Raw genomic sequence first — 20,904 nt, 5'->3', positions numbered from 1 at the left:
AAGAAACAAAGGAAATGCAAAAGAACCAGAAAATAAGTGACAAAACAGCAACATTCAGCCCTCATATTTCAATAATTACCCTAAATCTAAATGGATTGAACTCTCCAATCAAAAGATACAGAGTGGCAGGATGGATTAAAAAGCAAGACCCAACAATATGCTGCCTTCAGGAAACACATCTTAGCACTAAAGACAAGCACAGGCTCAGAGTGAAAGGATGGAAGACAATACTCCAAGCTAATGGCAAACAAAAGAAAGCAGGTGTTGCCATACTCATATCAGGCAAAGTAGACTTCAAGATAAAACAGGTTAAGAAAGACAAAGAAGGGAAATATATAATGATAAAAGGGACACTCCATCAAGAAGACATATCACTTATAAATATATATGCACCCAACATAGGAGCACCAATGTACATAAAACAACTATTAACAAACCTAAAAGGAGAAATCAACAACAACACAATAATAGTAGGGGATCTTAACACCCCACTTACAGCAATGGATAGATCATCCAGACAAAAAGTTAATAAAGAAATATTAGACTTAAATGAAAAACTGGACGAGATGGACCTAGTAGACATATACAGAGGACTCCATCCAAAAACAGCTGACTACACATTCTTCTCAAGCGCGCATGGAACATTCTCTAGGATAGACCATATGTTGGGAAACAAAGCAAGCCTCAATAAATTTAAGAAGATTGAAATCATAACAAGCATCTTTTCAGACCATAAGGCTATGAAACTGGAAATGAACCAGGAAAAAAAAACTGGGAAAGTGACAAAAATGTGGAGATTAAACAACATGCTACTGAACAACCAATGGATCATTGATGAAATTAAAGGAGAAATCAAAAACTATCTGGAAACAAACGAAAATGATAACATGCCATATCAAACCATATGGGATGCAGCAAAAGCGGTCCTGAGAGGGAAACTCATAGCGATACAAGCCCACCTTAACAAACAAGAAAAAGCCCTAATAGGCAACCTTAGATTACACCTAACAGAACTAGAAAAAGAAGAACAAACAAAGCCCAAAGCCAGCAGAAGGAGAGAAATAATAAAAATCAGAGCAGAAATAAATGATATTGAGACCAAAAAAACAGTAGAAAGGATTAATGAAACAAAGAGTTGGTTCTTCGAGAAGATAAACAAAATAGACAAACCCTTAGCCAGGCTTACTAAGAAAAAAAGAGAAAAGGCTCAAGTAAATAAAATTAGAAATGAAAGAGGAGAAATTACAACAGATACCATGGAAATACAGAGGATTATAAGAGAATACTATGAGAAATTATATGCCAACAAATTGGACAATCTAGAAGAAATGGATAAATTCTTAGACTTATACAACCTCCCAAAATTGAACCAAGAAGAAATGGAGAATCTGAATAGACCAATAACAAGTAAAGAGATTGAAATAGTAATCAAAAACCTCCCAAAAAATAAAAGTCCAGGACCAGATGGCTTCTCCAGTGAATTTTACCAAACATTCAAAGAAGATTTAATACCCATCCTCCTCAAACTATTCCAAAAAATAGAGGAAGATGGAACACTTCCTGAATCATTCTATGAGGCCAACATCAGCCTGATACCAAAACCAGACAAAAACAATACAAAGAAAGAAAATTACAGGCCAATATCGCTGATGAACATTGATGCAAAAATCCTCAACAAAATATTGGCAAACCGAATACAACAATATATTAAAAAGATCATACACCATGATCAAGTGGGATTTATACCAGAGACGCAGGGATGGTTCAACATCCGCAAATCAATCAATGTGATACATCACATCAACAAAACAAAGAATAAAAACCACATGATCGTCTCAATACACGCAGAGAAGGCATTTGACAAGATACAACATCCATTTATGATAAAAACTCTCAATAAAATGGGAATAGAAGGAAAGTACCTCAACATAATAAAGGCCATATATGACAAACCCACAGCTAACATCATACTCAACGGGGAAAGACTGAAAGCCATTCCTCTGAGAACAGGAACGAGGCAGGGCTGCCCACTCTCACCACTCCTGTTCAACATAGTACTGGAGGTATTGGCTAGAGCAATTAGGCAAGAAAAAGGAATAAAAGGAATCCAAATAGGTAACGAAGAAGTGAAACTCTCATTATTTGCAGATGACATGATTGTATATATAGAAAACCCTAAAGAATCTGTTGGAAAACTGTTAGAAACAATCAACAACTACAGCAAAGTTGCAGGGTACAAAATCAATCTACAAAAATCAGTTGCATTTCTATATGCTAATAATGAACTAACAGAAAGAGAGCTCAAAAAGATAATACCATTTACAATTGCATCAAAAAGAATAAAATACCTAGGAATAAATCTTACCAAGGAGGTGAAGGACCTATACAATGAGAACTACAAGACATTATTGAGGGAAATCCACGATGACATAAAGAAATGGAAAGATATCCCATGCACGTGGATTGGAAGAATAAACATAGTTAAAATGTCTATATTACCTAAAGCAATCTACAGATTCAATGCAATCCCAATCAGAATCCCAATGACATTCTTCACAGAAATAGAAAAAAGAATACTAAAATTTATATGGGGCAACAAAAGACCCCGAATAGCTAAAGAAATCCTAAAGAAAAAGAACAAAGCAGGAGGCATCACAATTCCTGACTTCAAAACATACTACAAAGCAATAGTAATCAAAACAGCATGGTACTGGTACAAAAACAGACACACAGATCAATGGAACAGAATTGAAAGCCCAGAAATAAAACCACACATATATGGACAGCTAATTTTCGACAAAGGTGCTAAGAACATGCAATGGAGAAAGGAAAGTCTCTTCAATAAATGGTGTTGGGAAAACTGGACAGCCACATGCAAAAGAATGAAAGTGGACCATGTGCTATCGCCATTCACAAAAATTAACTCAAAATGGATCAAAGACCTGAAGGTGAGACCTGAAACTATAAAACTCATAGAAGAAAATATAGGCAACACACTATTTGACATTGGTTTTAAAGGAATCTTTTCGGATGACATGTCTACCCAGGCTAGGGAAACTAAAGAAAAAATAAACAAGTGGGACTTTATCAGATTAAAGAGCTTTTATAAGACAAATGAAACCAGAATCAAGATGAACAGACAACCAACCAGCTGGGAGAGAATATTTGCAAAACATACATCTGACAAGGGGTTGATCTCCATAATATATAAAGAACTCACACAATTGAACAACAAAAAAACAAACAACTCGATCGAAAAATGGGCAGAGGAAATGAACAGACACTTCTCCAAGGAAGATATACAGATGGCCAATAGGCACATGAAAAGATGCTCAACATCACTAATCATCAGGGAAATGCAAATCAAAACAACACTAAGATACCACCTCACGCCCGTTAGAATGGCTATAATCACCAAGACAAAAAACAACAAATGTTGGAGAGGATGTGGAGAAACAGGAACCCTCATACACAGCTGGTGGGAATGCAAATTGGTGCAGCCTCTATGGAAAACGGTATGGAGATTCCTCAAAGAATTAAAAATAGAGATGCCCTATGATCCAGCCATCCCACTACTGGGAATCTATCCAATGCACCTGAAATCAACAATCCAAACAGGCTTATGCACCCCTATGTTCATTGCAGCATTATTCACCATAGCCAAGAAGTGGAAGCAACCTAAGTGTCCCTCGACTGACGACTGGATTAAGAAAATGTGGTATATATATACAATGGAATACTACTCAGCCATAAAAAAAGACAAAATCGTCCCATTTGCAACAACATGGATGGGCCTGGAGCGTATGATGTTAAGTGAAATAAGCCAGAAAGAGAAAGACAAACACTGTATGATCTCACTCATATGTGGAATATAAACCAACACATGGACAGAGAAAACTGGACTGTGGTTACCAGGGCAGTGGGGGTGGGGGGTGGGCACAAGGGGTGAAGGGAGTCATATATGTGGTGATGGACAAACAAAAATGTACAACCCAAAATTTCACAATGTTAGAAACCATTAAAACATCAATAAAAAAAAACAAAAAACAAAAAAAAAACTATAGTTTGACCTCAACTTTTACGTTCATTTTTATGTGACAAGTATACTCCAGAATTTCAGATGTCCAAATGCAAATAGTAACTTACTTCCCATTATGAAGAAATTTCTCTCTCTCCTCACACTCCTTTCCTGTGTCTATGCGTATAGAAGAGTTTATTTAGAATGGCACATGTTTACACGAATTAAGTTAATTCGGACAGTCTAAAACTTTGATTGAAATGGGCTGACTTTAAAAAACAATATAAATACTACCCAATCACCTCAGAATTAGACTTGACTTCTTCTGTGGCTGGTTTAGATGCACCAAGAGTTGTAGTATCATTGCTGCAGTCAGACATACCTAAAAGTAAATGTGTTAAGCGCATTAAATAATTTAGTTAAAAGAGCTGTATTGCCTCATCGATATTCTTACAAATATTCCACAACATAACTAATTTATTTGCAGTCAGATTTGCTTTGCAAAACTATCTACAATCTATTGACTATCTATTCATTATAACACGTAAACAATTCTAAAAACAAACAAAATTTCAGAAAAAGTATGCAGAATATAAAAATACATATGTCAATGATTAAAAAATAATTTCATAAAACCATTTTAGATATGAAACAGAATTTAAAAGATCAGAGAGTCAACTTGACTTGACAGATGAAAAAAAAAGAGATTCAAAGATGTCTGAAGCCAAAATATGTTATTCATGGCCTACATAATACTCAAGTTTCAGACCAGAACTCAGACCTCTTCCACCTCCCTGGTCAGCGCTCTTTAGTACTGATAACAGATATGACTGCTCATGGTCTAAGTGAACCATTATACTCAGATTTCATTCAATAAAAGTTTAATGAGCTATTTCTGCTTTTAACTTATTCAAAAACATTTAGAGAACGCCAACTATATATGAAGAACTCTGTTAAGCACCAAGGAGAAAGAAGAGTAAAATCTAATTCAAGTTCTAAGAGTACTCTGAATCTAACCATGGAGACAGATAAACAAATAATTACAAGACACCATGTTAGGTATTATAATTCTAAGAAACAAATTTTTACTCTTGAAATACATTGAAGGGAACAATTTTACTATTTGCAAACCAAATCCAATACCACATTAAGAAAATAATACAACATGAACAAGTGGGATTTATACCAGGAATACAAGACTGGTTCAATTAGGAAACCTATTAATATATACTGTATGGTAGTTCCCACTTATTGGCACAGGACACATTCCAAGACCCCAATAGATGCCTGAAACCACTGATAGTACTGAACTCTATATATACTATGTTTTTTCTTATCCATACATACCTATGATAAATTCATAAATTAGGCAAAATAAGAGATTAACAGTAATAACTAACAATAAAGTAGAACAATTATAACAATATACCCTAATAAAAGTCACATGAATGAAGTCTCTCTCTCTCTCAAAATATCTTATTGTACTATACTCACTCTTCTTCTTGTGACCACGTGAGACGATACAATGCCTACATAAGAGGAAGTGAGGAAAATGGCTTAGGCATTGTGATGTTGCATTATTTTCGGACCATGGTTGACTACAGGCAACTGAAACGGTGGATAAGGGGGGCCTGCTGTATTCATAAATCTAAGGGGGAAAAACATGGTTTTCCCCATAGACACTGAGAAATCTTTTGACAAAAATTCAATACTTATTCAAAATTCAACACTCAAGGAAAAAGGAATTAAGGGAGACTTTCTCAACATGATAAAATATATACACACACACACACACTTTAGTCCTACAACCATTATCTTACTTAATAAAGAAATAATAGTGGCATTTCCACTAAGATCAGAAACAATACAAAGATGCCCACCATCTCTGCTACTATTCAACATTGTACTAGAGGTATTAGCCAAATCAACTAGGTAAGAGAAATCAATTAGAGAAATAACAGGTAAAGAAGAATGAAAACTCTCTCTATTCGCAAATGATATGATGGTATACCTGAAAAACCCCAAAGAATCAATAGTAAAACTAACTAAAAAATAAAAGAATTCAATGAAAAAGCAGAATACAAAATTAACACACAAAAATTAATAGTTTTCATATACGAAAACAATAATCAGAGAACACAATGGCAGAGAAAATTCCATTTACAATAGCAACAAAGATTAAATACTTAGAAGTAAACTAAACAATGTATAAAACCTATACGAAAAAAATGTTTAGCCACAACTGAGAGACACTAAAGAAGACTTGAGCAAATGGAAAGACATCCCATTCTTGGCTAGGATGACATTATAAAGATGTCAGTGCTCCCTTAATTTACAAATTCAATGCAATGCAAGAAAAATACTAACAAGCTATCTTATACAGTTAGGTTGATTTACAAAATCAGACACGCAAGAATAGCTGAGAAAACACTGAAAAAGGAAAATCACAAGGGTACTACCTTTATCAGATATTAAAACATACTATAAAGCATCTACAACTAAAGCACTATGGTAGTAGCGCATGAATAGACAAAGAGACCAGTGGAACAGAATAAAAAGTCTAGAATTAGACCTGAATATACACAGAAATTTGGTATATAACAAAGGTGGTATTTCTAATCACTGGAGTACAGATGGACTTTTCAACAAATGATGTCAGGAAAACTAGGTAGCCATTTGGAAAAATATAAAATTAGATTCACATCTCACACCTTACACAACCTTACACAATAAACTCCAAATGGATTTAGGAACCTGGATATAAAAAATGAAACCATGGAAAGTACTGAAAAAAAAACATGAGTGAATTGCACTTTAAACTTGATGTATGGAAAGGCTTTTTAATTCTGACTAAAAATCCAGAGACAATAAAAAAATTGATAAATTTGACTAAATAAAAATATTTTAAAGATTGTATGACATAAACACTATAAGCAAAGACAAAAGACAACTGAAAAACTAGGATAAAGTATTCACAATATATGCCATAGTAGGTTAATATTCCTAATATACAAAGAACTCTTAAAAACAAAAGGAAAAAAGCCCCAAACCAGACAGAAAGCAGGAAAAAGACAAGACCAGACAATTCACAAAAAAATATCCTAAAAGGGCCCTCCAAAATATCAAAAATGCTCAAATTCACTCATAATACAGAAATGAAAGTTAAAACAACACTGAGATATAATTTCTCACCTATAAAACTGGTGAAAAAATTTAAAATATAACAAAACACTCTGTTAGTGAGGATGTAAGGAAACAGGCACTTTCATACATTGCTGATGGGAATACAAATTGGTACAACCATTTCCGAGGAAACTTTGACAATACTTAACAAAATCACATACACACTTACCTTTGGACCCAGCAATCCCATTTCTAGGACTCTATCCTAGGAATACACCTCCAACAATACAAAAATACATACACACTGCAGCATTCTTCATAATCGTAAAATATTGGAAACAGCCTAAATGGCCATACATAGGAAGGTGACTGAATAAACTATGATACATCCAAACAGTGGAGTACTATGCAACTGTAAAAAAAAAAAATGAGGAAGATCTCTGTGACATGGAGTGATTTCCAGGACACACAGTTAAGTGAAAACAGTAAAGTCCAAAAACACCTACAGGTACGCTACCTTCATGTAAAAACAAAGGGAATATATGAAAATACATGTTTCTGCTCATTGGAACAAAATAAATGCAAGAAGAATAAACCAGAAGCTAAGGAGACATGTTACCTATAGGAGGCAGGTAGGAAAGGAGTGGAAAGAAGTAGGAAATGGGAACAAGGTAGCAGGGATAAGGAGGGAATGATACTACTCTGAATGTAAATTTTTAAATAATTCTGACTCTTAGACCCATAGTAATTTTTCATATACCTTTCATAAAAAAAATAATTAAAACCAAGCAGGATTTGAGAGGAACTCAAAATGGTATAAAAAAATACCAACAAATGAACCTAACTGTATTATAAATGAATAACTCAAGGAAAGGAAGGGGGAAAGGGGAGAGGGAGAAGGAAGAGGAGGAGGAGGGGAGGGAAGGGAAGAAGAAAAGAGTATCCTGACAGAACACCATAAGGATAAAGACAAAAAGAATTATACGTAAATCTGTTAATCTAGTTAGTAAAAGTGTTTCTCACAGGGGTGTGGGTTAATAATTCTGAAATTGCTTTATGTGTATCGAACAAATAAGGAAAAAGGATGTAGATACTGAGAAGTGGGTTTCTCACTGTTGGAGAACAAAGAAAGGAGAAATGCTAAAATGAACCTTGTGGTGTTGGACTGGAATCAGAGTTAACAGGATAAATTCATGGTTTTTAACATATGTGTATGTGCGTAACACATATATATATGTATAGGTTTCCTAGGTTTGTTCACTGAGAGGCCCTAGAAGCAGTGATACTCAGAAACAATGAGTACACCTGGTGCTCGGATCTTTGTCTCCAATAAAAGGAACCACAGTTCTTAAGGAGAAGTGGTTGATTCTAAGACTGGGGCAGAGAAAATACAAGATGAGTCTGGAACATTTTCTGGCATCAGGAAGTAAGAAAAAGTTCAAAAAGTAAGATGGGGGCTTGTCAAAAGAACACAGGAAATAACCTGAAGGAATCCCTAATGGCCAATGCTGGAACAAATTGAGCAACAAAATAAATAATGGTAGTACTGGATTTAAACCCAGAGAATAAAATAAATATTACTGAGTCCACACTAATATAAATAAATAAGAAAATAAAGAAGTAAATGGGGGTAAAGAGACAATTCTTCCTCACTACAGAATCTCAATTAATAAACACAGAAAAGAAAGAGGGAAACAGAATCACCATCAGGCAAACATCACAGTAATAAATGTTGCAGACAAGATCCACCGATGGATGTTAAAATTAGAGGGCAAAAGTTTGAGGAGAAACAGGATTTACATAATCTCCAAATATCTCCCACAAGGTACTTATCAATGGAAAAGGGAAAGACAGTGAAGAAACTCACAGGTCATGGTAAAGAAACTTAACAGATCTAACTTAACCAAGTGACCAAGTAATTACTAGCAGTAAGACATATCAACATCATAATCCCCTTGATACACTGCACTGAGAGGGACATATCATTTTTGTGGATTCTCACCAAAAATGCATAAGCTCAGTCCAATCACAAGAAAACACTGGGCAAACCCAAACTGAGGGACATTCTATAAGATAACTGATTAGTACTCTTCAAAAGCATCATGGTCATGAAAGACAAGGAAAATGTGAGATTGAAAGAAAACACAGAGAAATAACTAAATTCAATGTGGGTTCCTAGATAGGATCCTGGAACAGAAAAAGGGCAGTTAGCTGAAAATCTGGTGAAATTCTAATACGGTCTGTCGTTTAGTTAATAATACTGTACCAATGTTAATTTCCTATTCTTGATAATTATATTATGGTTATGTAAGATGTTAACATTAGGGGAAGGGTGAGGAATATAAAGAAATTCTCTGTACTATTATTGCAAGTCTGAAGTTAGATGAAAATAAAACTTTTTTAAGAACAGTAAGGAATTCCGAGCAAAGGTAGAGAGGAATTACCCTCAGACAGGAGGAGGAAATCTCTTCCACTGAGGGAAGAATAAAAGGAGGAAGGAACCATGGAGATAGTGAAGAGTGGAATGGAAAATGGAAGAAAGTTAAGGCAGTCCATTTTTGCTGTCTTCTACTTTCTTGTGAAATAGGAGTTAACATCTGCTCCTTTCTATTAAACAGTAGCACCAATTAGGAAGATATATCATTACCATCCAGCTCAAGAAAAGACTAAATGACCCCTGGCAGAAAGTGAAACCAGAAATCAAATTTCTGAGAATTACACACATAGGTACTAAATCTGTGTTTTATTCATATTCTTCAAATGCTCTGACCTTCTTCACACTTATTTTTTAAAAGTTTGTTCATAACTTTGATAACTAACAGACATGAGGAATGACCAGATTTAAAAAGTTAATGACTTGTAATTTCTGCTGTTTTAAGATATATGTTTTCTGATCTTTACACAAATTTACAGTTATCTTTAAAAGTTGTCTTCAGGGGCCGGCCTGGTGGCGCAAGCGGTTAAGTGTGCGCGCTCCGCTGCAGCGGCCCGGGGTTCGCAGGTTCAGATCCTGGGCACGCACCAACGCACTGCTTGTCAGGCCATGCTGTGGCGGCGTCCAACATAAAGTGGAGGAAGATGGGCACAGATGTTAGCCCAGGGCCAGTCTTCCTCAGCAAAAAGGAGGAGGATTGGCAGATGTTAGCACAGGGCTGATCTCCTCACCAAAAAAAAAAAAAAAAAAACTACCGTTAATGTTCAGGCTTCACAGGCCAGTTTATAATGGAGGCCAAAAACACCTTAAGTTATCTCTGGGGCTCTACTTCTGTAAATCAGTCAGAGGTATTCATTAACTAATGAGTGTAAGAACCAATGAATTATAATGTGAATTACTAATTAACATTTGCAAAAAATGCATAAATAATATCACCTGAAGTTTATAATTCATCCAATTGTTTTTTATTTTATTATCAAAACTATATTTTGATTTCTACAAACTGAACAGAATAGATTTACCTAGAGGGAAACTATATAATAAGAACTTTCACCAGAATTTAAGGGAGAATTCTATACCTTACAATTCTTAAACGCATTTAGGGTCTCCCCAGGACCCACGAAAGAGAGGGCAAGACCTACTGGATTTGCCAGGATCCTGGAAGATAAGACGAAACAAAAGACTCCATGGATACCAGAAAAGAAAAAACTGCACCTACAGTCTCCATGACGCCAATGAGTTAGACTCAGAAGTCTAATACTAAAGGATCTATGTATAGGATGAGTGTTGTTGAACAGAAACCATAACATGAGTTTTTCAAATTGAGGTACTCATACCACAAGGGGTCTGAAATAGTATTCTCAAGGCACAGGAAGGCAGATATGAACAGGGCAGACGTAAACAGAATAAACATGGCACATCATACTGAAATGAGAATTTATACTCTTTTTATTAAAGTTAAGTATGACATTATGGAATCTAAAGCAAAATTCACTTGAATAAAACAATACACATAAGTCTTCTAAGAAATTTCTTGAATTTTTATGATAAAATATGAGTCTCCAAAGAAACATCTGAACAGTTATTCTTCCCAGGGCTCCTTTAGTAAAAAAACTGGAGAAGTACTATAAATAATTATAATGTATGGGACCAAGGAGTTCTGACTTGGTGAGTCAAGGACAATGCTAAGAAGGTAAATACAAAAAACTGTGGGCACAAAGTAGCACAACGCTGGCTTGCTTTGATCTGAACTTTTGTTTCGTTTCTTTAGACTGTTATATCACTGATATTCCAGAGACTGGTTACCAAGCTAAAGATTAAAGAAAGTGGCCCTATTTCTTTCATTCTTGATGGAATCTACTGGAATATGTCTATCTTTTCTTGCTAATGGATAAACAGGAAGAGAATGGGAAGACTTATTTTAACTTCATAATTCAATATTAATTTTCAAGTTGAACTGACTTGTTTACAATGAACTTGTTTACAAAAATAGAGTTAAAATATATAGTGACTACATTAAATAACTACATATGTTTAGAGCTGAAAAATAATATCCAAAATACAGAAGCTTTCTGTTTTAGTCAAAAAAATTTTAAATAATTGCTTTTTATGAAGGTAGTTTTCTTAACATAGGGAAAAAATCCTTTTCCCTACTGTCCAATGCAAATGATACTGAAATGAAAATGGTTTACCACACAATATGTTCAAAGTACATTAGATTTCCTCTCATAAATAGAATAACCAAACAAAAAGAAACAAGATAATAAAGAATCATTTACACTATGCTGCTGTCTTTATGTCAACAAACATCTGGTATCTGTAAAAGCTATTTTGCTAGACATCTATAAGCCCTTTTAGATAGTGATAAATTAAGTTTAGGTTGCTCATTAAGATAAACACATCAGTCTAGATAATTCAAAAATAGAAAGCTTTGACAAATTATAGTTAATTTTCCATTATATTTAGTAATGGGAAACAATTTAAAAATCAACCTAACAGATATTCAACTATTCCCATCCCCACCATCATTACCAACTTTTATCCAAGTAACAAAACTGTCTGGAGAAGTCTTTTTATTTTTCCCATTCAGACTGTGTTACAGAGAAACTACTAAGTAAAATGATAAGACTCTGAAAACTAAATTACTCCTGAAAAGAAAACTAGCTGTAAATAAACTCTAAATTATTCAGTGTACTGTGGCCTCATTCTTCATAGATGGTTCCAGAACATTAGCAGTGTAGCCAACCAAGAACCAAGAGAATTGGAGAGTTACTAATTCCCAAAACCATATAAAATAAATCCCTCAATATTCACAGGTAATCTTTTTCAATGGAAAAAAGCTGAGGGTAAATAATCTAAGAATATAGCTTAACATAGATACAGATAGTTACATATAGAAATATTTTTGTGTGTATATACATGAGTTAGTGTATACTTCCTAAGAGCGACCCCAGCAATAACGAGCAGAGAATTCTATCTTGGTTTCTAATACCATTCTCCAATAAAGAGAACCAGTGTTCCTCAGAGAAATGGCTAATTCTAGGACTGGGGAAGGAAATATACAAGATGTTCCTGGAGTATCTTGTAGTGCCAGAAAGTAAAAAAGTGCTTAAAAAAAAACATAACAAAACAACAACAACAAAAAAACCTCACAATAATAAGGATATCTCAAAGGAACATAGAAACCAATGGAAAGAGCTCTCAATGGCCAAAGTTGGAATAATTTGAGCAACAGAATAAAGTAGTATTCGATTATAACTCAAAGAATCAAATAATTATCCATGAGTCAATATTGACATAAATAAATGATTGAATAAATTAATAAATGGGGGAGAGAGGCAAATCACCCTTGCAGAAAAATTCCAAAAAATTTATGTACATACTCCACTGTTAAAGAGGTGGAACATAACTCCCCTCTCCTCAAGTGTGCCCTTTACACAGTCACTTTCTTCTAAAAAGTATAATATGCAAAGAGAGGAGGGGGAAAAGTAACTTTATAGAAGACAAACCTGACAAACACTATCTCAAGCCAAGTGATCAAGGTTAACATAAACAGTGGTAAGGCAACAGTATTTACTCTTGATACGATATGATGAGAATGGCAGTTTACCTCTGTTGTCTTCCTCCCCAAAACACATTACGCAGTCTAATCACGAGAAAAGCATCAGACAAATCTCAACTGAGGGACAGTCTACAAAACATATAACCAGTAATCATCAAAACTATCAACCTATCATCAAAAACAAGGAGTCTAAGAAACTGTCAAAACTAAAAGGACACATGACAACTAAATGTAATGTGGTATCCTGGATGGGATCCTGGAATTAAAAAAACGATATTAGGAGAAAACTGAGGCAATCTGAACATATGTTAGTCAATAATGTATGAATTTTGGTTCATGAATTGTGACAAATGTACCATACTAATGTAATATGTTAATAATAGGGGAAACCAGGCATGGAGTATACAGGAATCTCTACACTCTCTCTGCAACAATTCTGTAATCTAAAACTGTTCTAAAATAAGTGATAATTATAAAATACCATCATGTGTTGCTTAACGACAGGGATATGCTCTGAGAAATGCATCGTTAGGCGATTTCATTGTGTGAACATCACAGAATGTACTTACACGAACCTAGATGGTATAGCCTCCCACACACGTAGGCTATATGGTATAGCCTATTGCTCCTAGGCTACAAACCTATATAGCAGGCTACTGTACTGAATACTGTAGGCAATTCTAACACAATGGTATGTGCATCTAAACATAGAAAAGGTACAGTAAAAATATGGTATAAAAGATAAAAACTGGTTCACCTGTATAGGGCACTTACCATGAATGGAGCTTGCAGGATTGGAAGTTGCTCTGGTGAGTCAGTGAGCGAGTGTAAGTGAATGTGAAGGCCTAGGACATTACTGTACACTACCGCAGACTGTACACTGGACACTCAGGCTACACTAGATTTATAAAAAAAATTTTTTTCTTTCCTCAATAATAAATTAACCTTAACTGTTTTATTTCATAAAATTTTCAATTTTTTTAACTTTATGACTCTTCCGTGATAACACTTAGCTTAAAACACAAAACACATTGCACAGTTATAGAAAAAATATTTTCTTTCTTTACATCCTCATTCTATAAGGTTTTTGTATTAAAAAAATTTTTTTTTTTACTTTGTAAACTTTTTTCTTAACTAAAACACAAACACACACGTTAGCATAGGCCTACACACAGTTAGGATCATCAATTTCACTGCCTTCCACTTCCACATCTTGTCCCACTGGAAAGTCTTCAGAGGCAAAAATGACACACTGAGCTGTCATCTCCCATGATAACAATGCCTTCTTCTGGAATACCTCCTGAAAGCCCTGCCTGAGGCTCTTTTGAGGAGGTGTCACTCTTTTCAGAAATATGTCCATTGTGGTTTGGTTTCTTTTTTTCATCATAGATTTGCTTATAAGTAGGTAATGCACCATGAACATTCCTCTCTATTGATGAAAAACTTTTTAAGGAGCTTGCTGAGGTCTACAAAAGCTTCTGCTAATTCCCTTCACTGTCAATTTTCTTGGGAGTTCTTCTTTTTCTTCTCCTGCAGCTTCCTTTTCTCTTGCCTCTTCTTCAGCTATGTGTTCCTGTTCCAGTTCCAACAGCTCCTCATTAGTCAATTCCTCAGGGACCACCTCTAGGAGCTCCTCAACATCATCCTCATCCACACCCAGGTTAAGCTGTTTGCCATCTCAACCACAGCCTTGTTGATTTTTGAAACCTCTTCATCCCTGACAAACCGTTTGAAGTAATGTCTTCTTCCGGACGCCACTAATACACTCCTTGGTGATATCACCCTAAGCCCAACCAAGGTTCTTGATGCAGTCATAGATGTTGTAATCCTTCCAGAATTGCATCAGTGTCTTCCTAGTTGCAGCAATAGCCTGAGCAAAGGTCCTCTTCAGATAGTAGGCCTTAAAGGTTCTGTAACTCCTTGATCCATTGGTTGGATCAAAGAGGTGGTGTTTGGAGGGAGAAACACTGCTTTGATATTGGGATGAAGATCACCAATAAAAGGAGCATGTCCAGGAGCATTATCAATGATAAGCAAAATCTTGAAAGGTATGTTATTCTCCAAACAGTACTTCTCCATTTGGCTGGCACAGCAATTCAGGAGGGCATCCTGCAAGAGGAGCTGGGTCATCCACGACTTGTTATTGTTCCTGTAGGACACTGCAAGTGTGTGCTTACTGATATGCTTGAAGGCCCTGGGGTTCTCACTGTACTAGATCACAAAGGGTTTCAATTTCTAGCCTGCAACACTTCCTCTAAGCAAGACTGTTATCCTGTCCTTACAAGCCTTGAATCCGGCATTGACTTGGCTTCCTTATGTATGAAAGCCCTTTCAGGCATCCATTTTCAGAATAGGGAGGTTTCACCCATATTGAATACTTGCTCTGGAAGTAATTTTCCTCCACAATCAGCTTATCTAGAGTTTCCAAAAATTCTTCAGCTGTCTTCACATCATCCCTCACCTTCACATTATGTAATGAATAACACCTCTTGAATCGTTTAAACCACCCAGAGATACCAGCAAATTCAACATCATAGGCGGGTCCAGCCTTTTCTTTCAACATAGAAAACAACCTTTTTGCTCTGGTCATGATCATCATGGTGCTGAGAGGGATATGCTTCTGTGTCTGGTCTTCAATCCAGATCATCAGAAGTTTCTCCATGTCTTATACAGGCCCTTCTAGAATTTCTGTCAGTCTCATTGCTTTCAATGAAGCAGATGCTTTAACAGCTTCCCTCATTTTGTCCTTGTTCTTCCAGACCACAGCTATGGTGGAATGGGACATGCCTGACTGGCGAGCAATAACCATCACTGATTTTCCACCTTCATAGTCCTTCATCACTGTTCATTTCATTTCTATTTTTTTTTTTTTGTGAGGGAGATCAGCCCTGAGCTAACATCCATGCTAATCCTCCTCTTTTTGCTGAGGAAGACCGGCTCTGAGCTAACATCTATTGCCAAGCCGCCTCCTTTGTTTTTTTTTCTTCCCCAAAGCCCCAGTAGATAGTTGTATGTCATAGTGGCACATCCTTCTAGTTGCTGTACGTTGGATGCGGCCTCAGCATGGCCGGAGAAGCGGTGCATCAGTGCACGCCCGGGATTTGAAACCGGGGCCGCCAGTAGCAGAGCGCGCGCACTAAACCGCTAAGCCACCGGGCCAGCCCTCATTTCATTTCTAGGTCAATCACTCAACGTGGCCTCTTACTGGCAACATTAGCAGTGGATTTTGTATGCTTAAGGGCCATGATGAACAAAGCAACATGAGAGTAAATCAAGCACAAAAGAAAATGATGCAATCGAGAGAGGCAGTAAACACGAGATGTATGAGGCTGCGGCTGCCAGTGTAACATGGCATATTGTTTTACAGTAAACTTTTTTTAATAAGTAGAAAGAGTACACTTTAACATAATGATAAGGAGTATAGTATATTAAATATATAAATCAGTAACATTGTTTATTATCATTATCAAGTGTTATGTACTGTAAATAATTGTATGTGCTATACTTTTACACGACTGGTAGCGAAGGTCTGTTTACACCAGCATCACCACAAACATGTGAGTAATGTGTTGTGCTCAACAGCCACAACATCACTAAGCACAGGAATTTTTCAGCTCCATTATAATCTTATGGAACCACTGTCGTATATGTGGTCCACCATTGACCAAAATGTCATTAAGCAGCACATGACTGTAATCTAAGAATACTGTGCTATAGTCTATAATAATTGCTTTCAACAATTAATATTATTAATAATGTAAGTTTATATTAAAATAATTTGTTTTTACGCACTTGAAAAAACCAGTATAACTGGTAATTTAACTAATACTATTTTAACTACTATATTTATAAATATTCATGTTCAAAATCCTGTATTACAAAACTCCATGAACTGAAATCTTTGATATGATCAACTTGAAAATTCAATCAATATTTAGGTGTCAGGCACTGAGCTAAGTCTTAGGGATTCAATAATAAGCCAAAAAAGAAAGAAGATGTGGTCCCTGTCTTCATGCATTTTGGAGGCAGCAAAAGAGGAAGTCAATCATATAATCATACAAATAAACGTAAATCACCACTGTGGTAAATGTATGATGTTACTACCTAATCTGGGAGGTTAGAGTATTCCTTAAGAAAGCATAACTTCAGTTGAGGTGTGAAGGATGGCTAGGAGCCAACATGTGAAATGAAAGTAAAGAAAGAGTGGTCCAGACCAGGAGAAAAGCACACACAAAGGCTTTATAATGGCAACGAGCAAGACAAGTACAAAGGACTAAAAGAAGGCAAGCATGGTTGAAGTGGAGGGTTAAGCAAAACATAGTGAAAGATGAGAGGGCTAAGCATTAAGTATTTTATTTTTATCTTAGAAGCAATGCGAAGTCATAAAAAGTTCAGGGAGGAAGAAGGAGAGTGACAATCAGATATGTGTTTCAAAATAAATCACTGGGCCTTCAGGATAGATAATGGATTAGAGAGGGACCAAAATAGAAGTGGGTAGACAAAAATGGAGGCTATTGTAGAAATTTCAGGCAAAACGATGGTAATAAACTGAAGTGGCGATAGTGGAAATGGGAAGCAGTAGACAGATTTAAGAGATATTTAGAAAATTAACATTAATAAAACTTGTTGACAGACTGGATGTATGAGGAAAAGGCAGTTACTAGCATCACTCCTAGTTTTCTGGATTTTACAACTGGAAAGATAATAGACTCATTCAGTGAAACAAGGAAGAAAGAAGACCAACATTTTGGGTTCTTTTTTTTTTTTTTTTTGAGTGAAGGGGAATCAGTTTAGTTTTAGACATACTGTATTTGAGAAGATATCTTTAATATATGCAAGAGAAGGTGCCAACTAGAAAGCAAGATATACAGGTCCGGAGCTCAGAGGAGATAGAAAACACTCATGCCCTTAGAAAAGCTGACATCTTTATCCTAGAAAAGCAGCTAACTATAATCCCCAAATATCCAAGAAAAATATTAGACTTTGATCATCTGGATTTAGCTAAAACAAAAAGCTGAGAGAGAACATGGCAATAATATTTCATCAGGTAAAACAAAAAACTGCTAGGCACCACAGGGAACACAGAGATTTTTTAAAATCTTAGTTCAACAGTATAGTAATTACGTCACCAATCATACAGTATTTTAAAGTTTTAGCAGGGGTGGCCACTGTTGTTAGAAATGTTCTATACCTGTGCTGTCCAACAAAGCAGCCACTAGCCACATGTGGCTACTGAGCACTTGAAATGTGACTGGTGTGACTGAGGAACTGAATTTTTAATCCAATTTTATTTTAACTAATTTAAATAGCCACATGTGGCTAGTGGCTACGGCATTAGACAGAACCAGTTTAGAGCTTCCTCATATATTTCACCTAATTGCCAACAACTACCTTGTGAATTAACTGGGAGCAGGTGTGGGGGATAGAGGGCCTAGAGAAGTGGAAACTTGCATTCCATCTGCTGACTATATTATTTGAATTTTTATTTCAAGAATACATATTACTTGTATAATTAAAAATATTTTTAATTTTAAAAGTAATTAATATGCCATATAGAAAAATTAGGAAATATAGAAAAAGGAAAATTAAAATAATCTGTAAACCTACCTTTAAGAAATAATTTACAATTCATATTTAGCCATATATGAAGAGGATCTACATATTTTTTTTTTTAAAGATTTTATTTATTTATTTCCCCCACCCAAAGCCCCAGTAGATAGTTGTATGTCATAGCTGCACATCCTTCTAGTTGCCGTATGTGGGACGCGGCCTCAGCATGGCCGGACAAGTGGTGTGTTGGTGCTCGCCCGGGATCCAAACCCGGGCTGCCAGCAGCAGAGCGCGCGCACTTAACCGCTAACCCACGGGGCCGGCCCTAGGATCTACATCTTTAACTCTTTTGTTAGAAGTACCTGTAGCACCAATGGCCAAGTTTCTCTCTTTGAGTTTTATCACATGTCTCTTCTACCCCAGCCCCATCCCCAAACATCTTGGAAATTCTATTAGATAACCATCATCTCTAGAACGCTACCTCAAAACTGCCAAAAATAACAGTCTACTTGCCTTATCTCCCTTTCACCATCCTCACCATCACCCTCTGCCACCAATGTCACACACTATAACTGCAACCCAATCTCTACCCTACAATGTCATGAAATCATTTAGTCACTATAGTGAAAAGACAAGAGTACAAGCTTTGGAGTCAAGCAATTTTGGTTATGAGTGTTGTGGTTCTCCTTTTACTACTTGGATGACCTTGGACTAATTACTTCTGCTGGTTTCTACATCTACTTCTTCATTTGTTAACAGAAAATAAGAACACACAGACATCTACACAGCATAATGCCTAGCCAGATGCACTCAAGAAACGACAACTATTATGGACTTCTATGTGCCTGGTGCTGCCCTCGATGCTGAAGGTAGCACACTGAAACAAAACAGATAGGATCCCAGCCATCCTGGAGGTTACATACCATTGGCTTAACTTCCAGGGACTCGTTCCACCTGGGATTTGAATTCCTGATCCATCCATTATTAGCTGTGTGACCTTATACAAAGCACTTCATCTAAAATCTCAATTCCTTCATTTCTAACATGGTACTGTTATCTGCTCTACTACTTGACATGGCTGGAGTAAAAATAAAATGAGAATATATGTGAAAGTGCTTTGTAAATTATTATATGCTAAATAAACAGAAGGAATTAAAGAGTAACATATTTCTCTTCTCTAGGGCAAAGCTTTCCAATCAGTGTGCCAAGAAGGGATTACAGATGTGCTAAAATATTGACACCCTCTCCCTGCCCCCCTTAGCCTTTAGGGAGCCATGGAGAGCCCGGCTACAGTCTGCCATACAAATATAACCATTTTCCATGTGTGCCATGATGCAGAAAAGTTTGGAAATCTTGTTCTAAAACACTATCTCATGCTAGTAGTAACTAGAGTTGGCCAGCTGACTCCCTCCTCTGTACAATTTAGGCCTCACCAACAACTCTGCTGCTTTTATGATGCTGCTCCAAAGAGAGTGTATCACAGTTCCCCAAAGGATCAGAAAGGAACAAGCCTGAACATCAAGGAGGTGCTAGTCCAATGCTATCACAGATGTACAAAAATGAAACAAAATAAAAACTCTTAGGTGAGAATATGGCAAAGATATTGCCATATTTTCACAAAAAATTTGGGCAATTGCCAGCAATACCTGCCCACACCCATCCTAAGACAAAGGTTTAGAAGTAATGGAGGAGAGGGGAATAAGAGATGGAAGAAGAAAGAGAAAAGGAATAAAGGAAAGAGAAAAAGAAAATATACACTTTTGTCTTGTAGAGAACAGCTGAGAATCTGCAAGAGCTATTCAGTGGCTTCCATGACTACCTAAAGCTGGTAGAAACAAAAGATAAGATTATTTTCAGATTCTTTTGCTTTATAGACTTTTTGATACATCCTAGAACTAATGCTGGTGCACATCTGACTTTTAGACTGTCACAGTCCCTAAGTCATCATCTTCTATATTATGTCCATCATGTGGACCTACTCTTTCCAGTCTGTACATATATTGTTAGTTTTCCATCCATAGCCATATTATCTTAAATTCCCTGTTGAATTTACTCCTTCCTCCATCCTGAATTTATTCCTTACTCCATCCCAAATTTATCATTCTGGAATGTATTTATACTTCCCGACTCTTAAAATGCCAAGTTTATTACTTAAAACCTTTATTTTCACATCTTCCACTCCTCCCATGTCATAATACACACACACATACACACACA

The 20,904-nt window shown here is 36.1% G+C and overlaps 1 protein-coding gene across 8 annotated transcripts in view; it reads right to left on the bottom strand.

Annotated features, from left to right (window-relative positions):
- ARFIP1 (ADP ribosylation factor interacting protein 1) overlaps positions 1–20,904 on the bottom strand; it is a 133,620-nt gene that overhangs the window by 109,476 nt on the left and 3,240 nt on the right. For 4 of the 8 annotated variants that reach the window (XM_058550207.1, XM_058550205.1, XM_058550213.1 and 1 more), the window contains exon 2: positions 4,321–4,400. The exons of the other annotated variants lie outside the window; for them this stretch is intronic. In XM_058550207.1, coding sequence (XP_058406190.1) covers positions 4,321–4,398 — 78 coding nt within the window. In that variant the 5' untranslated portion in view covers positions 4,399–4,400. The remainder of the gene's footprint in view (positions 1–4,320; positions 4,401–20,904) is intronic. 8 annotated transcript variants of the gene reach the window in all.

Source organism: Diceros bicornis, chromosome 11, assembly GCF_020826845.1.
Source record: "Diceros bicornis minor isolate mBicDic1 chromosome 11, mDicBic1.mat.cur, whole genome shotgun sequence".
Taxonomy (NCBI): Eukaryota; Metazoa; Chordata; class Mammalia; order Perissodactyla; family Rhinocerotidae; genus Diceros; species Diceros bicornis.
The sequence above is the reverse complement of the archived record's forward strand: the minus strand, read 5'-3'. Positions and strand labels throughout refer to the sequence as shown.